General features: G+C 44.5%; 1 protein-coding gene across 1 annotated transcript in view; it reads right to left on the bottom strand.

Annotated features, from left to right (window-relative positions):
- LOC143298677 (uncharacterized) overlaps window positions 1–25057 on the bottom strand; it is a 110061-nt gene that overhangs the window by 16608 nt on the left and 68396 nt on the right. Inside the window, exons 2-5 of the mRNA XM_076611561.1 lie at window positions 17913–18427; window positions 7072–7316; window positions 4760–4910; window positions 1607–2038 (exon numbers count right to left, since the gene is read on the bottom strand). Of these exons, the coding sequence (XP_076467676.1) occupies window positions 1607–2038; window positions 4760–4910; window positions 7072–7316; window positions 17913–18427 (1343 nt within the window). The remainder of the gene's footprint in view (window positions 1–1606; window positions 2039–4759; window positions 4911–7071; window positions 7317–17912; window positions 18428–25057) is intronic.

Genomic DNA, 25057 nt, shown 5'->3' on the forward strand with positions numbered 1-25057 from the left:
TACACAAACCTGTCAAGAGAAAGACAGACAGACAGACAGACAGATACACAAACCTCTGAAGAGACAGACAGATACACAAACCTGTCAAGAGACAGACAGAGAGATACACAAACCTGTCAAGAGAAAGACAGACAGACAGACAGATGGATACACAAACCTGCCAAGAGACAGACAGACAGACAGATCCACAAACCTGTCAAGAGAAAAACAGACAGACAGATGGATACACAAACCTGTCAAGAGACAGACAGACAGACGGATACACAAATCTGTCAAGAGACAGACAGACAGATGCACAAACCTGTCAAGAGACAAACAGACAGATACACAAGCCTGTCAAGAGACAGACAGACAGACAGACACATACACAAACCTGTCAAGAGAAAGACAGACAGACGGATACACAAACCTGTTAAGAGAAAGACAGACAGATGGATGCACAAACCTGTCAAGAGACAGACAGACAGACGGACACACAAACCTGTCAAGAAAAAGACAGACAGATGGATGCACAAACCTGTCAAGAGACAGACAGACAGACGGACAGACAAACCTGTCAAGAGACAGACAGACAGATGGATATACAAACCTGTCAAGAGACAGATAGACAGATGGATGCACAAACCTGTAAAGCGACAGACGGACAGACAGATACACAAACCTGTCAAGAGACAGACAGACAGATACAGAAATCTGTCAAGAGACAGACAGACAGATGGATACACAAACCTGTCAAGAGAAAGACAGACAGACAGACAGATGGATACACAAACCTGTCAAGAGAAAGACAGACAGATGGATACACAAACCTGTCAAGAGATAGACAGACAGACAGACAGATGGATACACAAACCTGTCAAGAGAAAGACATACAGACAGACGGATACACAAACCTGTCAAGAGACAGACAGACAGATGGATACACAAACCTGTCAAGAGAAAGACAGACAGATAGATGGATACACAAACCTGTCAAGAGAAAGACAGACAGATGGATACACAAACCTGTCAAGAGAAAGACAGACAGACAGATGGATACACAAACCTGTCAAGAGAAAGACAGACAGACAGACAGACAGATACACAAACCTGTCAAGAGAAAGACAGACATACAGACAGATGGATACACAAACCTGTCAAGAGAAAGACAGACAGACAGATGTATACACAAACCTGTCAAGAGAAAGACAGACAGACAGACAGATACACAAACCTCTGAAGAGACAGACAGATACACAAACCTGTCAAGAGACAGACAGACAGATACACAAACCTGTCAAGAGAAAGACAGACAGACAGACAGATGGATACACAAACCTGCCAAGAGACAGACAGACAGACAGATGGATACACAAACCTGTCAAGAGAAAGACAGACAGACAGATACACAAACCTGTGAAGAGAAAGACAGGGAGACAGACAGATACACAAACCTGTCAAGAGAAAGACAGATGGATACACAAACCTGTCAAGAGAATGACAGATGGATACACAAACCTGTCAAGAGACAGACAGACATACAGACAGATACACAAACCTGTCAAGAGACAGACAGACAGACAGATACACAAGCCCGTGAAGAGAAAGACAGACAGACAGACAATACCTGTTGCTGACCACAGTCAAAATCACCGCTGGCACAAGGTGGGAAGCGACAAAACGATTCGTCGCTGTTGTCGACACAGTCCTGACGCCAGTCACACACCAGACTGTATGGCACGGAGTCACCGGTCATTGCACACCGGAAGTAAGGAGCGCCTTGTGTTGCAGCAGCAGCAGCAGTATTAACAGCAGCAGCTTTACACATCACAGTGCGTGACGAGTCTAAGCTCTCCGGTTTCTCCAGGCACTGACTGTCAGGGTCACAGGCAAACGCCACGTGGGTCACGTGCCCGGAAGGGCAGGTCGCGAGCGGTACAGGTGACGTCATAGCCATGTCAATCTGGGCCTGAATGATGATTTTGTCGTGGCTGGGCTGGCTGTCTGATGATGGTGTGAGCATTTTGCAGATCGATTCTGTTTTTAACGCCAAGTCATCCTAGAAAATGCATACAGTGGTTATCCATATGTCTTCACACACACACGTGCACACACGCGCACACACGCGCACACACACACACACACACACACACACACACTCACACATGCACAGGCACTTGCATGCAACCACAGGCCATAGTTATTTCAGATTTCCTCTCTTTTTTCTTTTTTTTCAATTTTTTTTTTTTTCATTATTCACTTCCCAGCCCCATCCTCCATTTTTTTGTATGTATAACAATTTGATGGATCAGAGAAAGGAAGAGAGAGACAGACAGACAGACAGAGACAGAGAGACAGAGACAGACAGAGAGAGAGAGGGGTGAGGTGTCAGACAGAAAAACAGAGTTTGACATCCAGAATCAAGCATGGCAGAAGCCTGTCTCAGTCTCTATCTTTGTTTCCCTGTCTGACACACACACACACACACACACACACACAGAGAGAGAGAGAGAGAGAGAGAGAGAGAGAGAGAGAGAGAGAGAGAGAGAGAGAGAGAGAGAGAGAAATATGTAGTTTATTCTAAAATATTTTTTGATTATTTTGCAGTGACCAAATTTCGTCTGCAACAAATGTTCGCCTGGTCATTGACCTTATATCAATGCAGGTTTTCACTGTGCACGTGACGCACGCATGGGGAGTGGCTAAAACGTCAAAACTGCAAATTGTGTTGCTTGAGTGGATTTTGAAGTCAGTTCACACCTTGTCCTTAAAAACCCAATAAAAAGGAGTTCATTTTACCGGGAGAAGACCGACCAGATTATTCGGCACAAAGATGGCCCCTTTATGAGCAGAAGACCGGCTCGCAGCCTTAGGGTTTCTACAGACAGGTCAGAGCCAAAGCGAGGTTGCCCGATGTTTCAAGTTTTCCAAAACAACAACAGCAGGCTGTGGGCAAGATTTCAAGCCACGAGAGATGTTGCCGACCACCCGTGATTAGGCAGACCAAGGGCAACAACAGCAGCTCAGGACTGTTCCCATTTGGTAATTGTCATCCATGCGTGTATATATATATATATATATATATATATATATATATATATATATATATATATATTAACAATTATATGTGCAGGAATGGTTTCAGCATTTTAACTTTTAATTCACTAGTAAATAAGGAGGAAGAAAAAGAGGGAAGAGAAAATAGCTGAAAATTTGCATGTTGAAATGACTGATAAATGTTATACTTGATGGACCTGTTTCTCAGAGATGACTATTAACTGTAATGCTTTTTTTGTTTGGTGCTGGGGGTTAAAATATCTAAGCAACTGGTCAGAAACCATAAACATGCCATCATTTTAAAAAGGTGATAACAACAATGTCATAAATGAACACAGGGGTATCTATCGATGAGTTATGTGTAGCAATTTATACAGTTCCATTGAAATAACAGACTCAAAGAATGGATAATTCAGAATATCATTGGAGAACACCAAGCAGGATTTAAAATAAGTTTACTTGCCATACACTCAATATACAGATGCTGAGTTCATAAACATTGCCTGGTTATTGATCATTTCTCAGATGACACATAATTTGATTTTGATTATTTGAAAAATACTTACAATTTTCGAAAATGTCATATAAAACTTTGCTTGAAAATGGTACCCTTATAGATAGCTGTACGGTGACAGAGTGAGTTACGAATGCCTGCGGCCAGTGAGGAGGAAAGAGAAATATAATTTGTTTATCTAAAATACCTGTATGAATGTGAACATATGTTTTGCACGTGGTAAGTGTGGGTGAATCGTGAGCTGTGCATGTTCATGTGTGTGTGTGTGTGTGCGTACATGTATGTGCTGTAACGTCAGTCTGAATGTATCAGAGCTCGGGTGATGTGCGTCTGTGAGACGGAGTGAGGCTTGACTGTTCTGAACATCAGGTGGGGAATTTTTTGTATATTTTTTTGTTGGTTATTCAATGGTTAGTTGATGGACAACTTCATTTTATTCGAAATTCAACTTGTGATTAAATAGTTATTGAGAAGTTAGCTTTTGCTATTGGTTTTGACACGTTTGCTTTGTGATAAATCAGTACCTTTTTATGTGCATGTGAGTAGACCTAACTGGCCGGCCTAGGACTGAGTTCGATCCTGGGATTGGATCAAGCAATTGTGTACAGAGAGAAATATGACTTGTGACAGTCAAGACATTTTGTTACTGGGTTTTTAAAACATAGTTTCAAAATAACTTCTTTCAAGGTGAAAAGAGTGTGCGTGAGTGGATGAAAAAACATTTTTCATTTTATTTAAATAATTATAACTGACTCAGGGGAAATTCCTTGTGTCTGTTTTCTGTTTACTAAGAGAGTGAGAGACTGAAGTGAACTCGCTATATATTTCTTTCATTATCATGTCTGTCTCCTCACCCACTTAGAAACATGTGCAGACTGAAAAAAACCCAATAAATGACATGATTTGACGGAACACTGCCCACCTTGTATTGATATCAATAATGCCATGTTTGCAATTCCTGGAATGATGCATTATGATCTATATACCACCAAAAATGGTAATCCATTTTGTTTTCTCTTTTCAGCTTATGAAATCAATTCTGCACACGTTTGTACCAAGGAGAATATCTCTTTTTTTTCTTATTTCTAATTTATCTCTTTGCGTGCATGCCTGGATTTCACAAAAAGCACCCAAACATGACTGTCACCATAAAATGTTTGTTCATTTGTTTGTTTTGGAAACTGATTTTAAAACCAAAAAATCGAGTACCCCAGAACACGGAGTCGTGGAAATGCTGGACCCTTCTTTGGGATCATTTGCATCAGTGACTAAGTAAGCTTGATTGCACCTTTGACGGAATGAAGTGTGGAAATTGTAGACCACTGAGCCACCACCACCCCACTGCCAGGTGTTGATGTACCTGTGAAGAGCAAGAACATGGCAAAATATAGACCATCACTGTCATGCTGTTGCATTTTTTCCACTCAGGTTCACACGACAGGAAGACTCGCACACAACTTTCACAGTCTGACTTCACTCCAACCCAGGAAGAAAACTGCAGAACAAATGAAAGCCACTCCTTAGTATCACAAAATTCAAAGAAAAAATTGATAATTTTTCCCTCCTGGGATGTTACATCATTACATTATTCTAGGGAGAAACTATTATCAAAAACTATTGTAAACTTTCTGTATTCCTTAACACTTTCAGGTTAGACTTCATGAATATGTTCATAAATCTTTGCATGAATCTTTGTGCATAAAAAAAACACATTCATTTCATGGCCTTCCTTCAGTTCACCAGAAGATTTATTTCTTTGAGGCCTTCTGATAGGCTGAAGGTGCTCACCACTGTACATGCCTACTGATTTTGGTCCCAAAACAGGCACTGAGGATCTTGTAATCTCAGAAACCAATTTTAGAAAACCGACACTTTTTTTTAACCAACTTACACGTACTTCACCAAGACGAATTCTAGTATTATCTCAAAAGTAAATATAAAGAAAAATCCGAAAATTGTGAAAATTAAGAAGAAACTATTACAACGAATTTTAACATTATCAAATTTGAGGAGAACACTAAATTTACGATCACTTCAACATCGGATTTCCTAAAGCTCGACAGCCCCAAGATCCGGGATTTGCATTCTCTAAGAACATCAAGTGTCCCCGACACTTCAGACACCAAGATCTGTCTATCCTCAGGGCAGCATGAGGCAATCTTTGCAGTGCTGTTTGCTCAGAGTTAAGAAGTTCCTAAGTATGTGGAATTTATCGTGGAGTTGGGAACATTCTTAACGATAAGCAAACTTAGCGCTGCTGAGCTCGCTCATGCAACCCACCCCAGGTCACTCGTGTGACCTGAACTACCGTACGTCCAGAGGGGAATGACGATATTTTGGTGTTCTTCACGATACATCAATTCATGTACTCAGTTTCCCTTCGGCACCTAAAGCACGTGCATTGCTAGCCTTTCTCGATAATTCCAGTTCATATCAAACATCAGTGACATAACCAAATTGTACAATAAATCTTCCATTCACAAGAAAAAAAACACGCTATCATGACATCAACCCAAAACTTGATGTCATGACAATCGGTGTTGTGATGAACAGTAATAGCACCAACAGCAGCACAGTAACAAAGCAAAAACGAAATGCAAACGAAACAGGACAAAACATTATCGTTATTCTCCTCCTCCTCCTCTTCAATTTATTGTATTGTATTTTACGTTTGTCACAACATACTTCTCTACCCAGAGAGAGCACATTGTCATTGATTTGGACCATTCAACTTTGGAACATGTATGTATTTACACACATGAGTCCATGTGTGTGTGTATGAGTCCATGTGTGTGTGTATGTTTTATCGAAATTTCAAAAGTGGATTTGGTAGAGAAAAATATATAAGTCAAATGCCTGATAATTATGTTATCAGCTTCTTCAGATTTCGAAGTAGTAATCATAAGCTGGAAATAGAAACAGGGAGACACAAAGGCATGCCACGAGAGTTACGATTTTGTAAGGTTTGTAACATGTCTGTGATTGGTGATGAGTTTCATTTTATAATGGAATGTCCCAATTATGATCAGTTACGAAATAGATATGTTCCTAAAAAATATTTGTCTCCAAAATCGGTTTTTAATTTTTGTAATATGCTCAAAGGAGGCAAAAAAGTCATTTTCGCTGTAAGTAAGATGATTAGATTTGCAAATGTTGCCTAGTTATACTTTTGGAGTTAAAAGACATTTGTGTTTTCTCAACTTTATGTGACATTGTTGTGTATTTGGAAATGTTTGTTATGGGCACGAAAATGAGTATTTTGCAGTAATCCTCCATACTCCAATAGGAGTGAAAGGATAATTAAAACTTGAAACTTGTGTGTGTGTGTGTGTGTGTCTGTCTGTCTCTCTCTGTGTGTGTCTCTCTCTCGGTCATGCATGTCAACTGTGGTAGACAGCCAGTGATGCTTGTCCACTGCCTTACAGTAACACACCAATTTATCTTTGTAGTTTATTTCCCCCATCGAATGATACGAGGGAAAATATTTACAGAGTGCACACACGCTTCAGCAAAAAACTTACATGCTCTTCATGTAGGTATCTTCTGACGTCTTCATGGTGCTCCTGACACTGTGCATGTCAATCCACAGGTTAGCTTGATTGTGACCCATGTCTTGAAGGGTTGACACGAGGCTGTCCCACTGCCTGAAGGAATCAAAACTGGCCAGCGTGGCGCCTTGTCTCTCACACTTCTGTTCTGCTTCACGTTTTGTTTTAACCGAGAAAAACTCTTTTATAATAATGAAGCAGCTGCCATCCACTGTAATCTGCAACAAACAGACATACGAACGAATGATATGGACACTCATATAGCGCGTGCCCTCGTTCGGAGACAAAGCTGTAAGCACTTTACAAACACGGGGTCATTTGCCCAACAGGATGCCACCTACCTGGGTAGAGCCAACTGACGGCTGCCATTGGGAGCTCATCATTCGCTTCCCGACGCCCATACGTTTTCTTTAACTTTACGAGAAAGCGTGGGATTGCGAGAAAGGGTGGTCGTTCCCCTCCGACGTTTTCCCTCAATTTCGAGAAAGCATAGGGAGGCGGGGGCGACCCCACATTGTGTGAGAAAGCGTGGGAAGCGTGAGAAAGTCTTACGGTCTCGGTAAAAATCGTGAGATCCTTCTGCTGAAATGTAAGCGGAGCAGCTTCGACACTAACGTCATGCTCATGTATGCTGAACAGTGCGATTAAGTGAAGAAAATGACCCAGTTGTGAGGCCAGACGTAAAACTTTGGGATCTTCCATGCAAGCTATATAAAGAATTAGTAACAATAAAAGGGTCAGGTCAGGGACATAGTCCTTGCTGTGTGTGGTTCGTCCGTCGGGATCGACGAGGACCATTTAGTCATCCTGGGTGTGGGTGGGTTGGGCTCTGTGGGTGCGCAGATGACTGGTCAGGCCAATCCGCGCCCGGAAGGTTCTGACGCAGTGTGGACAGGGGATGGTGGCGGCTGTCGGGGACTTGCTGGCACTGCTTTTCCTGGCCTGTCTGCGTTGCTCTGCTGCAGCGATTCTGTAGGCCTCACAGGATTTGGCGCCTTTGTGGACAGCTGAACGCCACTTTGGTCTGTCCATTGCATTCAGCTCCCATGTGTCGTGGCTGATGTTGAAGGCCTTCAGAGAAGTTTTCAGAGTGTCTTTGAAGCGCTGCTTTTGGCCTCCATGGGAGCACTTGCCATGTTGGAGTTCGCCGTACAGCAGTTTCTTGGAGAGCCGGTGGTCTGGCATGCGAACTACATGGCCTGCCCAGCGTAGTCTGGCCGAAAGACAGCACTGGCTTTGGCGAGTCTGGCATTCACCTCGTCGTCGATGACAACTGTGCGAGAGAGTGTACTGCCCAGGTATGTGAACTTATCCACCACATTCAGTCGTTGCCCGTTGATGAAGATGTTTGGTTCAACGTAAGGCTTTCCTGGAGCTGGCTGGTGCATCACCTCAGTCTTCTTTGTGCTGATTGTGAGGCCAAAGTTGTCACAGGCAGCAGAGAACTTGTCGACACTGTGTTGCATGTCAGCTTCAGAGGCAGGGTTGAGAGCGCAGTCATCGGCAAACAGGAAGTCGTTGACAGTGTCTGTCCTCACCTTGGTTTTTGCTTGAAGCCTCCTGAGGTTAAAGAGTGAGCCATCTGTGCGGTACCTGATGCCAATGCCAACGTCAGCATCTCTGAAGCCATCTGTCAGCATGGCTGAAAACATGAGACTGAACAGGGTGGGGGCAAGAACATACCCTTGCTTGACTCCGTTGGAGACAGGGAATGGTTCTGAAGTCTCTCCATTGTCTTGGACTCGGGCCAGCATCCCATCGTGTAGTTGCCGTATGATGGTGATGAACTTTCTGGGACATCCGTACTTCGCCATGATTCTCCAAAGGCCATCTCTGCTAACAGTATCGAAGGCCTTGGTCAGATCGATATAGGTGGAGTAAAGGTCGGCGTTCTGTTCCTGACACTTCTCCTGGAGCTGCCTGGCAGCAAATACCATGCCGATAGTCCCGCATTCTTTTCAGAAGCCACACTGGCTCTCTGGTAGGAGACCTTGCTCAAGGTGCGCTATGAGACGGCTGAGTAGCACTCTGGCCAGAGTCTTGCCTGCAACGGACAGCAGGGATATTCCACGATGGTTGTCACAGGCCTGACGATTTCCTTTGGGCTTGTACAGGTGTATGATGGAAGCGTCTTTGAAGTCCTGTGGAACTGCCTCATGCTGCCAGATGAACTGGAATAGTTGATGAAGCTTCTCAGTCAGCGCCATACCACCTTCTTTGTAGACCTCAGCTGGAATGGAGTCTGAGTCAGGGGCTTTGCCATTGGATAGCAGACGGATAGCTTTCTGGGTCTCCTCCAAAGTTGGAATGGCATCCAACGACTCACTGACTGGCACCTGGGGGAACCGGTAGATGGCTTCATCATTGATGGTGGAGGGGCGGTTCAGTACACTGTCAAAGTGTTCAGCCCATCTCTCAAGGATCCCATCCTTGTCAGTGATTAGGGTAGAACCATCAGCTCTGAGAGTGGAGCAGATCCGGAGATGGTGGGACCGTAGACTTCTTTCAGGCTGTTATAGAAGTTCATGTCATTCCTGTCTGCAAAGCCCTGGATGTCATCAGCTTTGTTGCTCAGCCAGGAATCCTGCATCTGCCGCAGCTTCAGCTGGATGGTGCTGCACGCACTCTTCAGTATGTCTTTCTTTGACTGTGACTTGGGATCTTCAATGTGGGCTCTGTAGGCTTGGCGTTTGTCTTCTAGCAGCTGCTTGATCTCAGTGCAGTTCTGATCAAACCAGTCTTTGTGCTTCCTGGCAGAAGGCCCCAGGCACTCCATGGCAGTGTTGTACACCGTCTCATGCAGTGCACCCCATGCTGCCTCCACATTCTGGTTGTCCAGCACGGTGGACTCAAGGCGTTCCTCCAGGGTGTCAGCAAAGCTCTGCTTGATGTTGCCTAGCTCCAGCTTGTTGACATTCAGGCGTTTGGGTGCTTTCATGCCTTGAGGCCGTCTCTTGGGCTGGATGCGGAGGTTGAGTTTGGAGACGATAAGGCAGTGGTCTGTCCAGCACTTGGCGCTGCACATGGCCCTCGTGACTCGTACGTCCTGCCTGCCCCTCTTCCTGACGATGACAAAGTCAATGAGATGCCAATGCCCAGAGCGAGGATGCATCCATGACGTCCTGTTACGGGTAGGGATGCAGAAGACGGTGTTTGTGATAAGAAGGTCGTGCTCGGCACATGTCTGGAAAAGTAGTAGACCATTGCTGTTACAGTTGCCAACCCCATGCTTCCCAATCACGCCTTCCCAAGAGGTGCTGTCACAGCCAACTCTCACGTTAAAGTCACCAAGAATGATGAGCTTGTCTGCGTTGGGAACAGTGGTGATGACAGCGTTCAGGTCCTCGTAGAACTTGTCCTTAATCTCATCCGGGTTGGTCATGGTGGGCGCGTAGGCACTGACAATGGTGGTAAACTTCTTCCCGTTGCATAAAGGGAGTTTCATCGTCATCAGGCGATCGTTCACTCCTTTCGGGGGGCCAGTCAGCTTGCCAACGAGGGTTGTCTTCACTGCAAAGCCAACTCCAGCCTCACGTCTCTCTTCAGGTCTGTGACCACTCCAAAAGAAGGTGTAGCCTGCGCCTCGCTCACAGAGTTCGCCTTCTTCTGCCAGTCTGGTCTCACTTAAGGCAGCGATGTCGATGTTGTACCTGGCTAGTTCACTCGCAATGAGTGCTGTGCATCTCTGTGGTCTGTCCGATTCACCTCTGTCCAGAAGCGTACGCACGTTCCATGTGGCAATGGACAATGGGGTGCTCCTTGTTTTCTTCTTTCTTTCCTTGTGTGTCGACCGCTTGAGTAGGGTCCTCGTCAGCCGCGGTATGCTGACTAGGGTGGTGTGGAGCAGGCAATGTTTAGGGCACCTTTTCTAGCCCCTTCCTCATGACATGGAGGTGAGCAGTGCTGTCCTGAAGAGGGCTGCTCAGTCGCTCAGGGGGCTGCCGATCTCCACCTCTGCTCCAGTCGGTGAAAAACGACCCTATGGCCTGAGCCGCCTGTGTGCAGGTCCGCGGCTACGACTGCCAGTGTACCCACACCTGTCACTTCATCGCTCGCCTGTCACCACAGGGCTTGAGGAAAATGATGGTATGGGATGAAGGATGACTGATGACTTGCGTGATGACTTTGTTTATAGTGAGGAGTTGCGCGCCGTCGACCTCACTCTCTTGTCCGAGACCGTCTGTATCCAGTGGCAAGACGACTGGAGATGGAAAGGGATGCAGTGGATGACCAGGATGTCCTATGTGCCTCATCCTGCCCTCAGCACTCCACAGTGCTCTGCTGCAACCACTTTCCTCTTCATTGAACCATGAAGGTTTCTTCCGCAGAGTCCACTGGATCCAGTCTTCACATGCTTTGGTAGACAAGCCCTAACTCACTGAGGGTTTGAGACCCGTCGGCTACCCTCACCTAGTTTAGCCAGCCTGTCAAAGCCGTTGCCCGGGGGCTGGGCGCTGCCGCATGCTAGCAGCTTCTAGGACCCATAAGTGAGAGCTGGGTGCCGGTGGGGACCACAACAGAGGACGAACCACTCCCGGAAGAGCGTGACAAGCCCCCCCTCACCCCCCTAAAGGTACTACCCCTCCCGTGCACCCCCAAACCCCCAGCCCTTGCTACTGGTACCATGTGACCCAGAACTACCTGCCGCATGTGAAGTCTCCCAACGACGGACCAGGCGGAGGAGGAAACCTTTCCCAACGGCTGTGAAGGCGGAAGAGGATGACCAAAGGGCAGGAGGAGCTTTTATCCTTGGCTGGAAGTCCTCCTAGGAGACGGAGCTCCGAAGAAAAAACCTGCACTTGCCGAGGCCGTCCTAAACGTTGCAGTATCTGCACATGTAGGACTGTGAGCGTCGGTAGGCAAGAGAGTGGGGAAGGGACTGCACAACTCCTCCTCACTAAAACAAAGTCACCTGTGCTGGTCAGGCAACCAGGCTAATGTCGGAACGACTAGCTAGCCCTTGAACGCCCAGCTTTCCCAAGCCCTGCGGTGATGGAGAAGTGGTAACGGGGACAGGCAGAGGATGCTGCTGGCAGTTCCTAGTCACGACTCTGCACGCAGGCGGCTGTGGGGTGATGGTCGTCCGCCGTAGACTGGGGCAGATGCAGCGCCCGTATCCTCCCACAGTGTCAGAGCAGCCCTTTTTAGAGACAGCACTGCTCTCCCCACATGAGGAAGGGGAGATAAAAGGATCCCTAAACAAAGTCTGCCTCGTCTAGTACCTTGTAGGAAACCGCACCTACTTGGACATCCAACACTAGCGGTCCAAAACAACAGAAGAAAAGAACCAGGAGTCATGCCCTGGCTCTGGATGCCTGGAATGTTCGCACCCTTTTAGGCAGAGACAGAGATGTTGATCCGAAGCTTACTCTTTGGATAGTAAGTTTTCTTCTCAATAGAACTCAGTCCGTCTGCTTTCATTCTGCCCACTCTTCTCTAAAATCTACTTCTACTGGTGCACCCCAAGGTACAGTGCTGTCCCCTGTTCTTTTTACACTGTACACAAATGACTGCAGAGGCACGGAGGAAACTCCTGTCATAAAATATTCCGATGATTCAGCAATTGAAGATCTGTCCAACTCTGATGCTATTTATTTCAGTGAAATTAAAAAGTTCTGTTCCTGGTGTGAGAAAAACTATCTGGATCTCAACGTATTGAAAACAAAAGAAATGTTAATAGATTTTCGGAAAGACCCCTTGCCTGTAGCTAACCTTGTTATTGATGGTCAAACAGTGGAGAGGGTCAATGAATATAGATATTTAGGGACCATCTTAGACAATAAGCTGACTTTTGACAGAAATGTTGATTCCATTCATAAGAAATGTCAATCTAGAATTTTTTGTTTACAGAAGCTTAGAAATGTTGGTATAAATTCAAATATTCTTCAAAGTTATTATCGATGTTGTATCGAGTCCGTGCTCACAGTTTCATTTATGTGCTGGTATGGAAGTTTGGGAGTGAGGAGTAAGCGTGTTTTGAACGATGTCATGAGTGTATGCAGTAAAATTGTGGGAGTGAAACAAGCTAGTATGCAAGAGCTGTATGAAAGTCGAGTGGTTAAAAAAAAGCAGGCAGATAGCAACTGACGACACCCATATTTTAGCAAAGTATTATGAGCTGTTGCCATCAGGACGACGCTACAGAACTTTTAAGTTGAAATCCAGAGCTCTGAAGACTTTTATTCCACGTTCAATCCACCTTTTAAATTCTTGAGAACTCTGTGTGTGTGTGTGTGTGTGTGTGTGTGTGTGCGCGCGCGCGCGCGTGCACTCTCATGTGAGACGTGTGAAAGTCCGTGCATGATAGGCTGTTCCTTGTTCTAATTGTGGTGTGTGTGTGTGTGTGTGTGTGTGTGTGTGTGTGTGTGTGTGTGTTACTGAGCTTAAAACGTGACAATTGGTTATAATGAATGTGCAATATGTAGGAAGAATAATGTGCAATATGCAGGATGAATGTACAGTGGAATATGTCTAATGCTAACGTTCATATTCTAAATATATTTGTTTAATAATTACGATGTAATAATTATTTGCAATGTTTTTAAAAGCGAACATGTGAAATGCTTTTATTTGAGAACATATGTTTATTACTCTTGTTTAATCAAGTTATCCGCGTGTGTGTGTGTGTGTATGTGGGGGGGGGGGGGGGGGGTGCGGGTGTGTGCTGATTATCTGGTTGTGGTTTTCCGCAATTCATCTTTATTCTTATCTTATCTGTCTATTATAATCAATGTGCAGTATAGTAGGCTATGTTTATAATTATATTCAAATAATGTTTCTTTATTCTTTCTGTTTTTACATTAAGAATACTAGTTATTACCTGCATTGTGTGTGGATATATGTATGAAACGATGTATGTGATATTTTTTACATTTGTATCTTCGTAATATTTGTATGGGCTGTTGTTGGCTTTTACAGTTATGGTCTCCATGTTGTTTACTTGTCTATGTTGTGATAATGCACCTGACCAAATTTCTCCAGTTGGAGATAATAAAATTATTCTTATCTTATCTTATCTTAGAAGAGGCTGCGTGAGATGAAGAACACCTGGTGGGAGAGAACGTCTGAAGAGCTTTAGTCCGCTGCTGATGCTCAGGACATGAAGACCTTCCATGATGGTCTCCGAGCTGTGTATGGGCCGAAAGTCACAGGATCAACCCCTGTCCGAGTCTTGGACCAGACCACCCTCCTGACAGACAAGAAAGACATCCTTGCCTGCTGGGCAGAGCACTTCAACATCCTCCTCAACAGGGACTCGTCCGTATCTGACGAGGCAGTTGCAGCCCTCCCACAGCTACCAGTCAATGACTCGCTAGCTGCCCCTCCCACCAAGGCTGAGACCCGGAAGGCCCTGAAGCTGACAACGTCAGGAAAAGCACCAGGAGCGGATGGAATCCAGGCCAACATCTACAAGTATGGAGGCGAGTTGCTGATAGACAAGCTGACCACCCTGTTCCAGTCTATCTGGGAGAGAGGGGAGGCCCCCCAGGATTTCAAGGATGCTTCAATTGTCCACATTTACAAACGGAAGGGAGACAAAACACCCTGCGATAACCACCGTGCAATCTCTCTCCTCTGCATCGCCGGCAAGATCTTTGCACTCATCATACTGAACAGACTGGTTGACCATGTCTCCAACACAGTCATCCCTGAAGCACAGTGCGGCTTCCGCTCAGGCAGGGGTACATGTGACATGGTGTTTGCCGTACGCAAGATGCAAGAGAAGTACCGTGAGCAGAACAAGGAGCTCCACATGGTCTTTGTAGACCTGACTATGGCCTTCGACACGGTGAACCGCCATGGTCTGTGGAAGATCCTCCTAAAGTTCGACTGCCCAGAGAGCCTAATCCAGCCGATTGCGTCATTCCACGACGGAATGCAGGCGAGAGTACAGGAAAATACTGACATGTGGGATCCGTTCCCTGTGGTAAATGGAGTGAAGCAGGACTGCGTCCTGGCACCCACACTGTTCTCCATTCTCTTCTCTGCCATGCTGATTGACGCCTTCCAAGACTGTGACCGGGGCATCTACATTCAGTTTCGCACAGATGGCAAACTTTTCAACTTGCGGCGACTCCATGCCAGGTCCAGGGTGTTTGAGGCACTGTTGAGAGAGTTCCTGTTCGCTGATGACTGCGCGCTTGCTGCACACACCCATGAGGACATGCAGTGCATTATGGACAGGTTCTCAACCTCCTGCAGGCGCTTTGGACTCATCATCAGCCTCAGCAAGACCGAGTCCATGTACCAACCAGCTAGCTCACAGAACGCCAGTGCCTCCCCCCACCCAAAATCAAGATCGATGACACAGAGATAAAGTCAGTCGACAAGTTTTGTTACCTGGCCAGCACCCTATGCAGCAACGGAGCCCTTGATGCAGAAGTGACGCTGCACATCGCTAAGGCCAGCTCCGCCTTTGGCAGACTCAACAACAGGCTGTGGAACAACATCGGCATCAGGCTCAGCACCAGAATCAAAACCTACAGAGTTGTTGTGCTGACCACCTTGTTGTAATGCTGTAAAACATGGACGACGTATCGCCGTCACATTCAACAACTTGAGCAGTTTCCCCAGAGATGCCTACGAAAGATCCTCGGCACAAAGTGGCAAGACAGGGTCTCCAACTTTCAGGTCCTAGAGAGGAGCGGCCTGCCCAGCATATAAAGTCTGTTGACCCAGTGCTAGTTACTCTGGACAGGACACGTTGTCCACAGACAGCAGGATCCTTGAGATGCTTTTGTATGACCAGCTGAAGGAAGGCCACCGTGAATTTGGAAGTCCCCGCAAGCGCTTCAAGGACACCTTGAAGACAAACCTCAAAACCTGTGACATAGACATCGCTTCCTGGGAAACTGATGTCCTTGACCGCTCTCGCTGGAGGATGCTGTGCTCTAGTGGCGTAAAGACGTTTGAAAACAAGAGAACGCTGGCCATTAAGGAGAAGCGGGAGCGAAGGAAGCAGGGCTCAACTTCTGGAGACGTTTTCCCTTGCAACACCTGTGGGAAGTGCTGCGCATCCAGAATCGGCATCTTCTCCCATATGAGGACACACACCGACAGATAAGCCTGCCTGCCTACTCATCCGTCGGACCGACGGGAGACTTCATCATCAACAATAAAAAATAAAATCCACCTTTTCTCTGCGTGCACCGCAATTACTTCACAAAGACATACTTCAATCTACTACGCAATGTAAGATGCCAAATTCTATACATCTTACAATCTACAAAACACCATTAGCGAACACATTATGCGGGATATGAATTCCTGAGAACTTTCATAACCTGGAGTACATGTTGCCCTATGTATATATTCCATATCTTCCATATTACATTGCCCAGGCTTATATCAACAGACCAGCACCAGCTTACACATGTGACCGCTGCGACAGAGACTGTCTCTTTCGCATTGGTATCTACAGTCACAGGCGACGCTGTTTGGTCCAAGCAGACAGTCCAATTAGACATAAGGTCGGATATACTCTATCCATGACCGAAGGAGGCCTACTACTACCTACTATATATATAGACGGTAACAGAGACGTACACACAGAAGGAAGAGAGACAGACAGAAACAGACAGACATACACAGGCAAACAGAGATAGAAACAGAGATACAATCGTACATATAGAGAGACAAGCAGACAAAGAGACAGACAATCACACATATAGAGAGACAGGCAGATAGACAGACAGACAATCGCACTCAAAGACAGACAAGCGCACATAATGACATAGAAAATCCCACATGTGGAGAGATAAACAGACAGCCAGACAGACAGACAATCACACATATAGAGAGACAAGCAGAGATGGTGACAGTCAATCACACATATAGAGAGACAAGCAGAGATGGTGACAGACAATCACACATATAGAGAGACAAGCAGAGATGGTGACAGTCAATCACACATATAGAGAGACAAGCAGAGATGGTGACAGACAATCACACATATAGAGAGACAAGCAGAGATGGTGACAGTCAATCACACATATAGAGAGACAAGCAGAGATGGTGACAGTCAATCACACATATAGAGAGACAAGCAGAGATGGTGACAGTCAATCACACATATAGAGAGACAAGCAGAGATGGTGACAGTCAATCACACATATAGAGAGACAAGCAGAGATGGTGACAGTCAATCACACATATAGAGAGACAAGCAGAGATGGTGACAGTCAATCACACATATAGAGAGACAAGCAGAGATGGTGACAGACAATCACACATATAGAGAGACAAGCAGAGATGGTGACAGTCAATCACACATATAGAGAGACAAGCAGAGATGGTGACAGTCAATCACACATATAGAGAGACAAGCAGAGATGGTGACAGTCAATCACACATATAGAGAGACAAGCAGAGATGGTGACAATCAATCACACAAAAAGAGAGACAAGCAGAGATGGTGACAGTCAATCACACATATAGAGAGACAAGCAGAGATGGTGACAGTCAATCACACATATAGAGAGACAAGCAGAGATGGTGACAGACAATCACACATGTAGAGAGACAAGCAGAGATGGTGACAGTCAATCACACATATAGAGAGACAAGCAGAGATGGTGACAGTCAATCACACATATAGAGAGACAAGCAGAGATGGTGACAGTCAATCACACAAAAAGAGAGACAAGCAGAGATGGTGACAGACAATCACACATGTAGAGAGACAGGCAGACAGACTGGCAGACAAACAGTCAGACAATCGCACATATAAAGAGAAAAGCAGACAGAGTGACACAGACAATCACACATACAGAGAGAGAGAGAGAGAAAGAGAGAGAGAGAGAGAGAGAGGTCACCTTGCCAAACCCACAGTCATCTGAATGGTAGTAGCAATGGGTTTCATCCTCACCACCCAAACACTGTAGCTGGCCGTCACAGGGAAAGTGTCGGTACAACTCGGGCCATTCGGACTTGGAGCAGTTCCACTGATAACTCGTTGACACGGGTCTTCTCTGCTGGAAGGAGAACACTAGACCCGAACATTGTGATCTGAAATACTGGGCAACATGCAGTAAAGTCAAGGGCCTTGCTCCATTCCAGTTTTGTTCGTCTTCGGTGTCGGAAACAAACAGGGTGTACAGAAACGCTGTGAATTCTGCAACGAATGCTTTCGGGTCTGGGAAAATGAATGGCAAAAGAAGGTATCTAATGGGCTTCTTTATAGGTCCACAGGGACTTTGGAAGCGAGCGAACGGAACGTAGCAGCTGGAGGATTTATTGACACTAACAAAGATCACCTGTCCTGGTGGAGGGGTCAGGATTGCACAGCTGTCGAAGCGTTGGAAGATGTCTCCGAGTATCTGGATGTAACCTGGAAGAGAGAAGGAAGAAAGGAATTCTGTTTTCTACGGATGATTGAACAAGTAAACATTTAGCCCTCGGAAGGAGAAAACAAAATGGAGACTAAATAAAAAACAACAACAACTGAGAGACAGAGAGAGACATGCAGGAAGAGTGAGTGAGAGAGAGAGAGAGAGAGAGAGAGAGAGAGAGAGACATGCAGGAAGAGAGAGAGAGAGAGACATGCAGGAAGAGAGAGAGAGAGAGAGAGAGAGAGAGAGAGAGACATGCAGGAAGAGAGAGAGAGAGAGACATGCAGGAAGAGAGAGAGAGAGAGACATGCAGGAAGAGTGAGTGAGAGAGAGAGAGAGAGAGAGAGAGACATGCAGGAAGAGAGAGAGAGAGAGAGAGAGACATGCAGGAAGAGAGAGAGAGAGAGAGAGACATGCAGGAAGAGTGAGTGAGAGAGACAGAGAGAGACATGCAGGAAGAGTGAGTGAGAGAGAGAGAGAGAGAGAGAGAGAGAGGCCTTTGACGCTTTGACACTTTAATGTCATTGGCCATGAGGTCCTTATGGGTGAATGCATCAACAAACTTTCAATTTATAACAAACCATTATGATAAACGAATGAAATGGTGAAAGCAAAATCAATAATGAAACAAAACAAAGTTCCTTCTTTGAAGAAAAAGAAAGGAAAGAAGAAAATAAAGATACTAACCAACAGGCCACCCAACACATAATAAGTCCTTTCATTCATCTATCAATGCACCATGCAACATATTCCAACACTGGCTACAGAAGAAAATTGTTAAATCTATCTGACCACGTAGTTATGCTTATTGTGCTTTTTTGGCCTATCTTCATAGCTTCTGTATAAATTTTGCTAACGAGATTATCACCCCGTGATCTTCTGATGTTAACATTGTAATGAGGTCCTTTCTTTTTGTAAATTCTTTCTAAAAAAAAAACACACCTTTACTTCTCAAATTATCATATGATTTACAATCAAACATAAAATGAAATTCATCATCAACTGTGGAGTTACACAAAGGACATGGACAATTTGTGGACGTACCTGGCATGAACCATTTTTTTGTTGGCATTAAAGCCAAAAGTTCTTAATCTAAATTGAGCAAGCATTGTGCGATGCCATTTATTCCCAATAACAGTCAGGAATTTCTCAGCTTGAAATATACCTTTAAATGAATGGAACCAGCTGTACTTATTTTCCCTTTCCGTGGCTGAATGCAGATTTTGTTTAAATATATCATGCACTCTGGGTTTAAATTCTGATATAAAAGTTTGAAATAAGAGAGAGAGGGGGTGGGGGGGGGGGGGATTCTAAGAAGACAACCTTATTTTTCATATTTCACTTCACCACAGTGGTCCACCTCACAACTTTACATACATCGAGGCAAGTTCGAAAAATACAAAAGAAACAAACACCACCACCACCAACAACAACAACAACAAAACATGCACACTGTGCTACATGATGCATTTCACAATCGTAAATCTAGGTATCTATTCAAAGGTCAATATACGTGTTATGCCAAATGATGTATTGTTCCATTGTCAGTTTGGATATCTGTTCGAACCACAAAGCATAAGGTACAACAGCTCACAAAGCATAAGGTACAACAGCTCACAAAGCATAAGGTGCAACAGCTCACAAAGCATAAGGTGCAATAGCTCACAAAGCATAAGGTACAACAGCTCACAAAGCATAAGGTACAACAGCTAATTGTTGACAAGCTTCCATGATGTTCTTGTCATCTATGCTCTGTTGTTGTTGCTTCGATTTTCCTGAGTGTTTTGGTCTCACCCTTCATACGTAGTGTTTTGGTCTCACCCTTCATACGTAGCTGCAGAATGTCGCTTGGCCTGTTCTTCTGGAGAAACTGGGATCACCACTAAACTGAAAGTGGTGCCTCTCAGTCATGGACTGTTATGGTATGGGTGGATCTTTATATAGCACCTACCCTCGGTCGGAGACCAAGCTCAAAGCGCTTTACGAACACGGAATCATTTGCACAGCAGGCTGTCTACCTGGGTAGAGCCGACTGACAGCTGCCGTTGGGCGCTCATCATTCGTTTCCTGTGTCATAGAATCAGGTTTCAGTCACGCGCACATACACACTCATACAGTCATGTAACATTTTACACGTATAACCGTTTTCTTTATCTACCCTGCCATGTAGGCAGCCATGTTGTTTTCGAGGGTGTGCGTGCTGAGTATGTTCTATTTTCCATAACCCACCGAACATGGATTACAGGATCTTGCATATTTGATCTGTGTGCGTATACGCTCGAGTGGGGTTCTGGCACCAGCAGGTCTGCACACATGTTGACTTGGGAGACTGGAAAAAATATCCACCCTTACCAACCAGGCGCCGTTACCGAGATTCGAACCCGGGACCCTCAGATTGAAAGTGCACCGCTTTAACCACTCGGCTGTTGCGTTGGTCGGGGAGTGGAGGGGAGGAGGGGGTGCGCTCTTTGTTGCTGTGTGCCAACATGTGAATACATGTCTTCCCCAGGCAGACAACAGAAAGAAGCTGGTCCGAAGTACACACACTGCTCACACCGAAACAGCTGCTCACTGCTGTGCATGTTAACATCCCCTTTGGAGGAACAAACTGCTGTCATTAGCATTTACTGATAAATCATTTTAAACTACTGATGATTTTTTTTTTCAAGATGACTATCCACATTAAGTGATATTAGACATGAAAAAAGGAGAAAAAGAGGGAGAAGAGAAAGGGATAAAACAAAACAATACAATAGAGTGATGAGGAAACGCGTCAGCTTTGGAAGCGAGAGAATCTGAGTGCGCTGGTTCGAATCACGGTTCAGCCGCCGATATTTTCTCCCCCTCCACTCGACCTTGAGTGGTGGTCTGGACGCTAGTCATTTGGATGAGACGATAAACCGAGGTCCCGTGTGCAGCATGCATTTAGCGCACGTAAAAGAACCCACGGCAACAAAAGGGTTGTTCCTGGCAAAATTCTGTAGAAAAATCCACTTCGATAGGAAAAAAAAAACAAAACTACACGCAGGAAAAAATACAAAAAAATGGGTGGCGCTGTAGTATAGCGACGCGCTCTCCCTGGGGAGAGCAGCCCGAATTTCACACAGAGAAATCTGATGTGATAAAAAGAAATACAAATACAAATACTATTCACAACATTAACTTACCAGACAGAGGGAGATGCTTTTGACACTTTGACACTTCAGTGTCATTGGCCATGAGGTCCTTGTGACATGGGTGAATGAGTCAACATACTTTCATTGCATGACAAACAAATCGTTACAATAAACGATTAAAAATGGTGAAAGCAAATATTGAAACGAACCAAAGCTCTTTCCTTGAAGAAAAGTCGTAGCAACCAACAGGCCACCGAAAACATTGATAACACTTATCCACCAACACAACAAATTCCATTACTGGTTACAGGAGACAATGTCAAACCTATCTGAGCACGCGGTTTGTGTCTTTTTGTTCTGATTTTTGCCTGATTTTCAAAGCTTCTGAAATTAATTTTGCCATCCAAATTATCACCTCATGATCTTCTGTTAACATGCTAAAGAGATAATTTCGTTTTTCCAATTCTTATCAAAAGAATACCACACATCTATTTCTCAAATCGTCGAGACAGAGAGAGAGAGAGAGAGAGAGAGAGAGAGAGAGAGAGAGAGAGAGAGAGAGAGAGAGCGAAAGAAATCTTATTTTAAGAGGGTAAAGGAGTAAGCACAAAGCGCTTGTTTACATCCGGCCCTGTGAGCAAGAATAATAATGATGAACAGAAAAGAGAGAAAAAAAAGTGAGTCAAATTCACAACAGCAACATCCAAATCACGTCAGCAGCTACAAACATAGCTCTAGATATGTATGCACAACACGAAAAGTGAGAGTCAAATTCACAACAGCAACATCCAAATCACGTCAGCAGCTACAAACATAGGTCTAGATATGTATGCACAACACAAAAAGTGAGAGTCAAATTCACAACAGCAACATCAAAATCACGTAAGCAGCTACAAACATAGGTCTAGATATGTATGCACAACACAAAAAGTGAGAGTCAAATTCACAACAGCAACATCAAAATCACGAAAGCAGCTACAAACATAGGTCTAGATATGTATGCACAACACAAAAACGCTATAAATAAATAACAAGAGGGACAATAGGGACGGGGCGTGGTGGAGAGAAGGAGGAAGAGACAAGGGGAAGAGTAAAGAAGGTAGGGGAGGCTGACTGAACAGACAGCTATACTGACAGTGGAGACAGACATGGAGAGACTGACAGCGGAGGAGAGAGGCATGTACATATCCACAATCAATACAGCTTTCTTGTTAATGATTTATGTGTCACATTATCACGTGTACTTCAGTAAATGTGCATGATATATGTTTTTGAAGGTAGGGATGCCTTTGACAGTGTTTACATTCAGACAGGACAATATTTCATTCCATAAACAGCCCCTGAAAAGAACAGACTAGATTTGAAAAGATTGATCCTTGAAAGTGGCACCATAACTTTATGAACATGACAGTGAGTCTTGGCTACAAATTAATTTTTTTAGTGAGGGGGGAGCAAATCCAGACATGATTTTGAATATAAATAGACCTTTGAGATATATATATATAAGTTCTGTTTTCAGTGGAAGGATATCGAGAGCTTTATTCTCAGATATAGTTAATGATGAAGGTTTTAAAAGAATCAGTTTTATAGCTCGTCTGTGCAGACTTAACTGAGGTTTCATGGTGTTGTCACTTGCCGAATCCCACACTGCCGAAGCATAGTTCATGTGTGATTCTATATAAGATTCTTTAATGTGTAATTTTATATAGTGACTCCAAAACAGCTTTCGACAATGATGATTTAAAAAGAAGTGTATATATATATATATATATATATATATATATATATATATATATATATATATATATATATATATATATATACCTTTGACCATGACGAGTTATCATCGATAGTGACTCCAAAGATTTTGTGGTTGTGAACTTCTTCGCCATTGATAAAAATAGGCGAACAGTTTATTGACATACATTGATGTTCTTGCATTTATTTATCAGGATTTGTTTTTTGATTATTTATTTATTTATTTATTTTAGGATGGAAGATTTAAGTGTTTTAGTTCTGACCATTCATCCAAACCTCCCACGCCCCGTGTGTATAGGGAGGTGCGCACACTGACCTCAATTGACTTAGACTTATTTAAAGCTGACCTGCTGACTAATATCCCTTTTGAGCCGACTGCTGACCAGCTATCCACTGTCCTACGCGCTGTACTCGACAGGCACGCCCCGTCGACTCGGCGCCTGATCTCCAATCGTCCCCCGTCGCCTTGGTACAACACCGTGGGACCAGAGCTGTTGGAGGCCAAGCGGGAGAGAAGGAGAGCTGAGAGGCACTGGCGCGCCACTTGTTTGACCATCAGTAGGGACATTTTTCAGACAGCCAGGAATAGTGTAACAAACATTGTTGACAGGGCAAAGTCAAAGTTCTACTCTTCTAAAATCCTTGCATGCACCACAGCCAAACAGCTTTTCAACGCTACGAACAATCTACTAGGTAAAATGAAAAACACTCCTCTCCCTACAACATTTTCGGTGCAGGAACTCCCTCAAAAGTTTTCTGACTTCTTCACCGGCAAAATATCATGCATTCGTGAGAAGCTTGACTCTGTTGTGTCTCCTTCTTCACCCGTTCAAGAACGCGTGTACAGTGGTCCTGTTTTACATTGTTTCCAACCGGTTACTGAAGATTTTGTGAAGAAAGTGTGTCTGAGCGCTTGTCCGAAATCCTGTGAGCTTGACCCTGTCCCGTCTTCTTTGTTGGTTGAATGTATTGATGTTCTACTGCCACATATTACTCATGTCATCAATTCTTCCTTACTGTCTGGTTGTTTCCCAGAAAGCTTCAAATCTGCTGTTGTACGTCCACTCATCAAGAAACCATCTTTGGATCATAATTGTTTGAAAAATTATCGACCTGTTTCTAATCTGTCATTTTTATCGAAAATGCTAGAAAAGATCATATTGTCTCAGCTCTTAGCTCATCTGGAACAAAATGGTTTACTTAATTCCCACCAGTCAGCTTACAGACGTCGTCATAGTTGCGAAACAGCCCTTCTTAGAATAGTGAATGATTTGCTTTCGGGATTTGATGAGGATAAGATATCTGTTCTCGCTCTCTTAGATTTGTCAGCAGCTTTTGACACTATCGACCACTCTATCCTCTTGAACAGACTTAAAACTTCCTTTGGTATTCGTGACACTGCACTAGCATGGATCACGTCTTACCTGTCAGATCGTACACAGAAAGTATGTGTAAATGGTAGATACTCTAGAGTATCTGCCTTGAAATATGGTGTCCCACAGGGGTCCGTCCTAGGTCCTGTTCTTTTCGTGCTATATGCGGCTCCTGTGTCGGATGTTATCAGTCATCATGCGATGTCGCATGAGAGCTTTGCTGATGACACACAACTTTATCAGTCGGCTTCCATAGCTGAATTTGATGCACTGGTGACTCAAACACAGGAGTGCATTGCTGGCCTAAAGGACTGGATGACTCTCAACAAGCTGCAATTAAATGATGATAAGACTGAATTGATGATAACCTGTCCAAAGAAGT

This window comes from Babylonia areolata, chromosome 24, assembly GCF_041734735.1.
Source record: "Babylonia areolata isolate BAREFJ2019XMU chromosome 24, ASM4173473v1, whole genome shotgun sequence".
Taxonomy (NCBI): domain Eukaryota; kingdom Metazoa; phylum Mollusca; class Gastropoda; order Neogastropoda; family Buccinidae; genus Babylonia; species Babylonia areolata.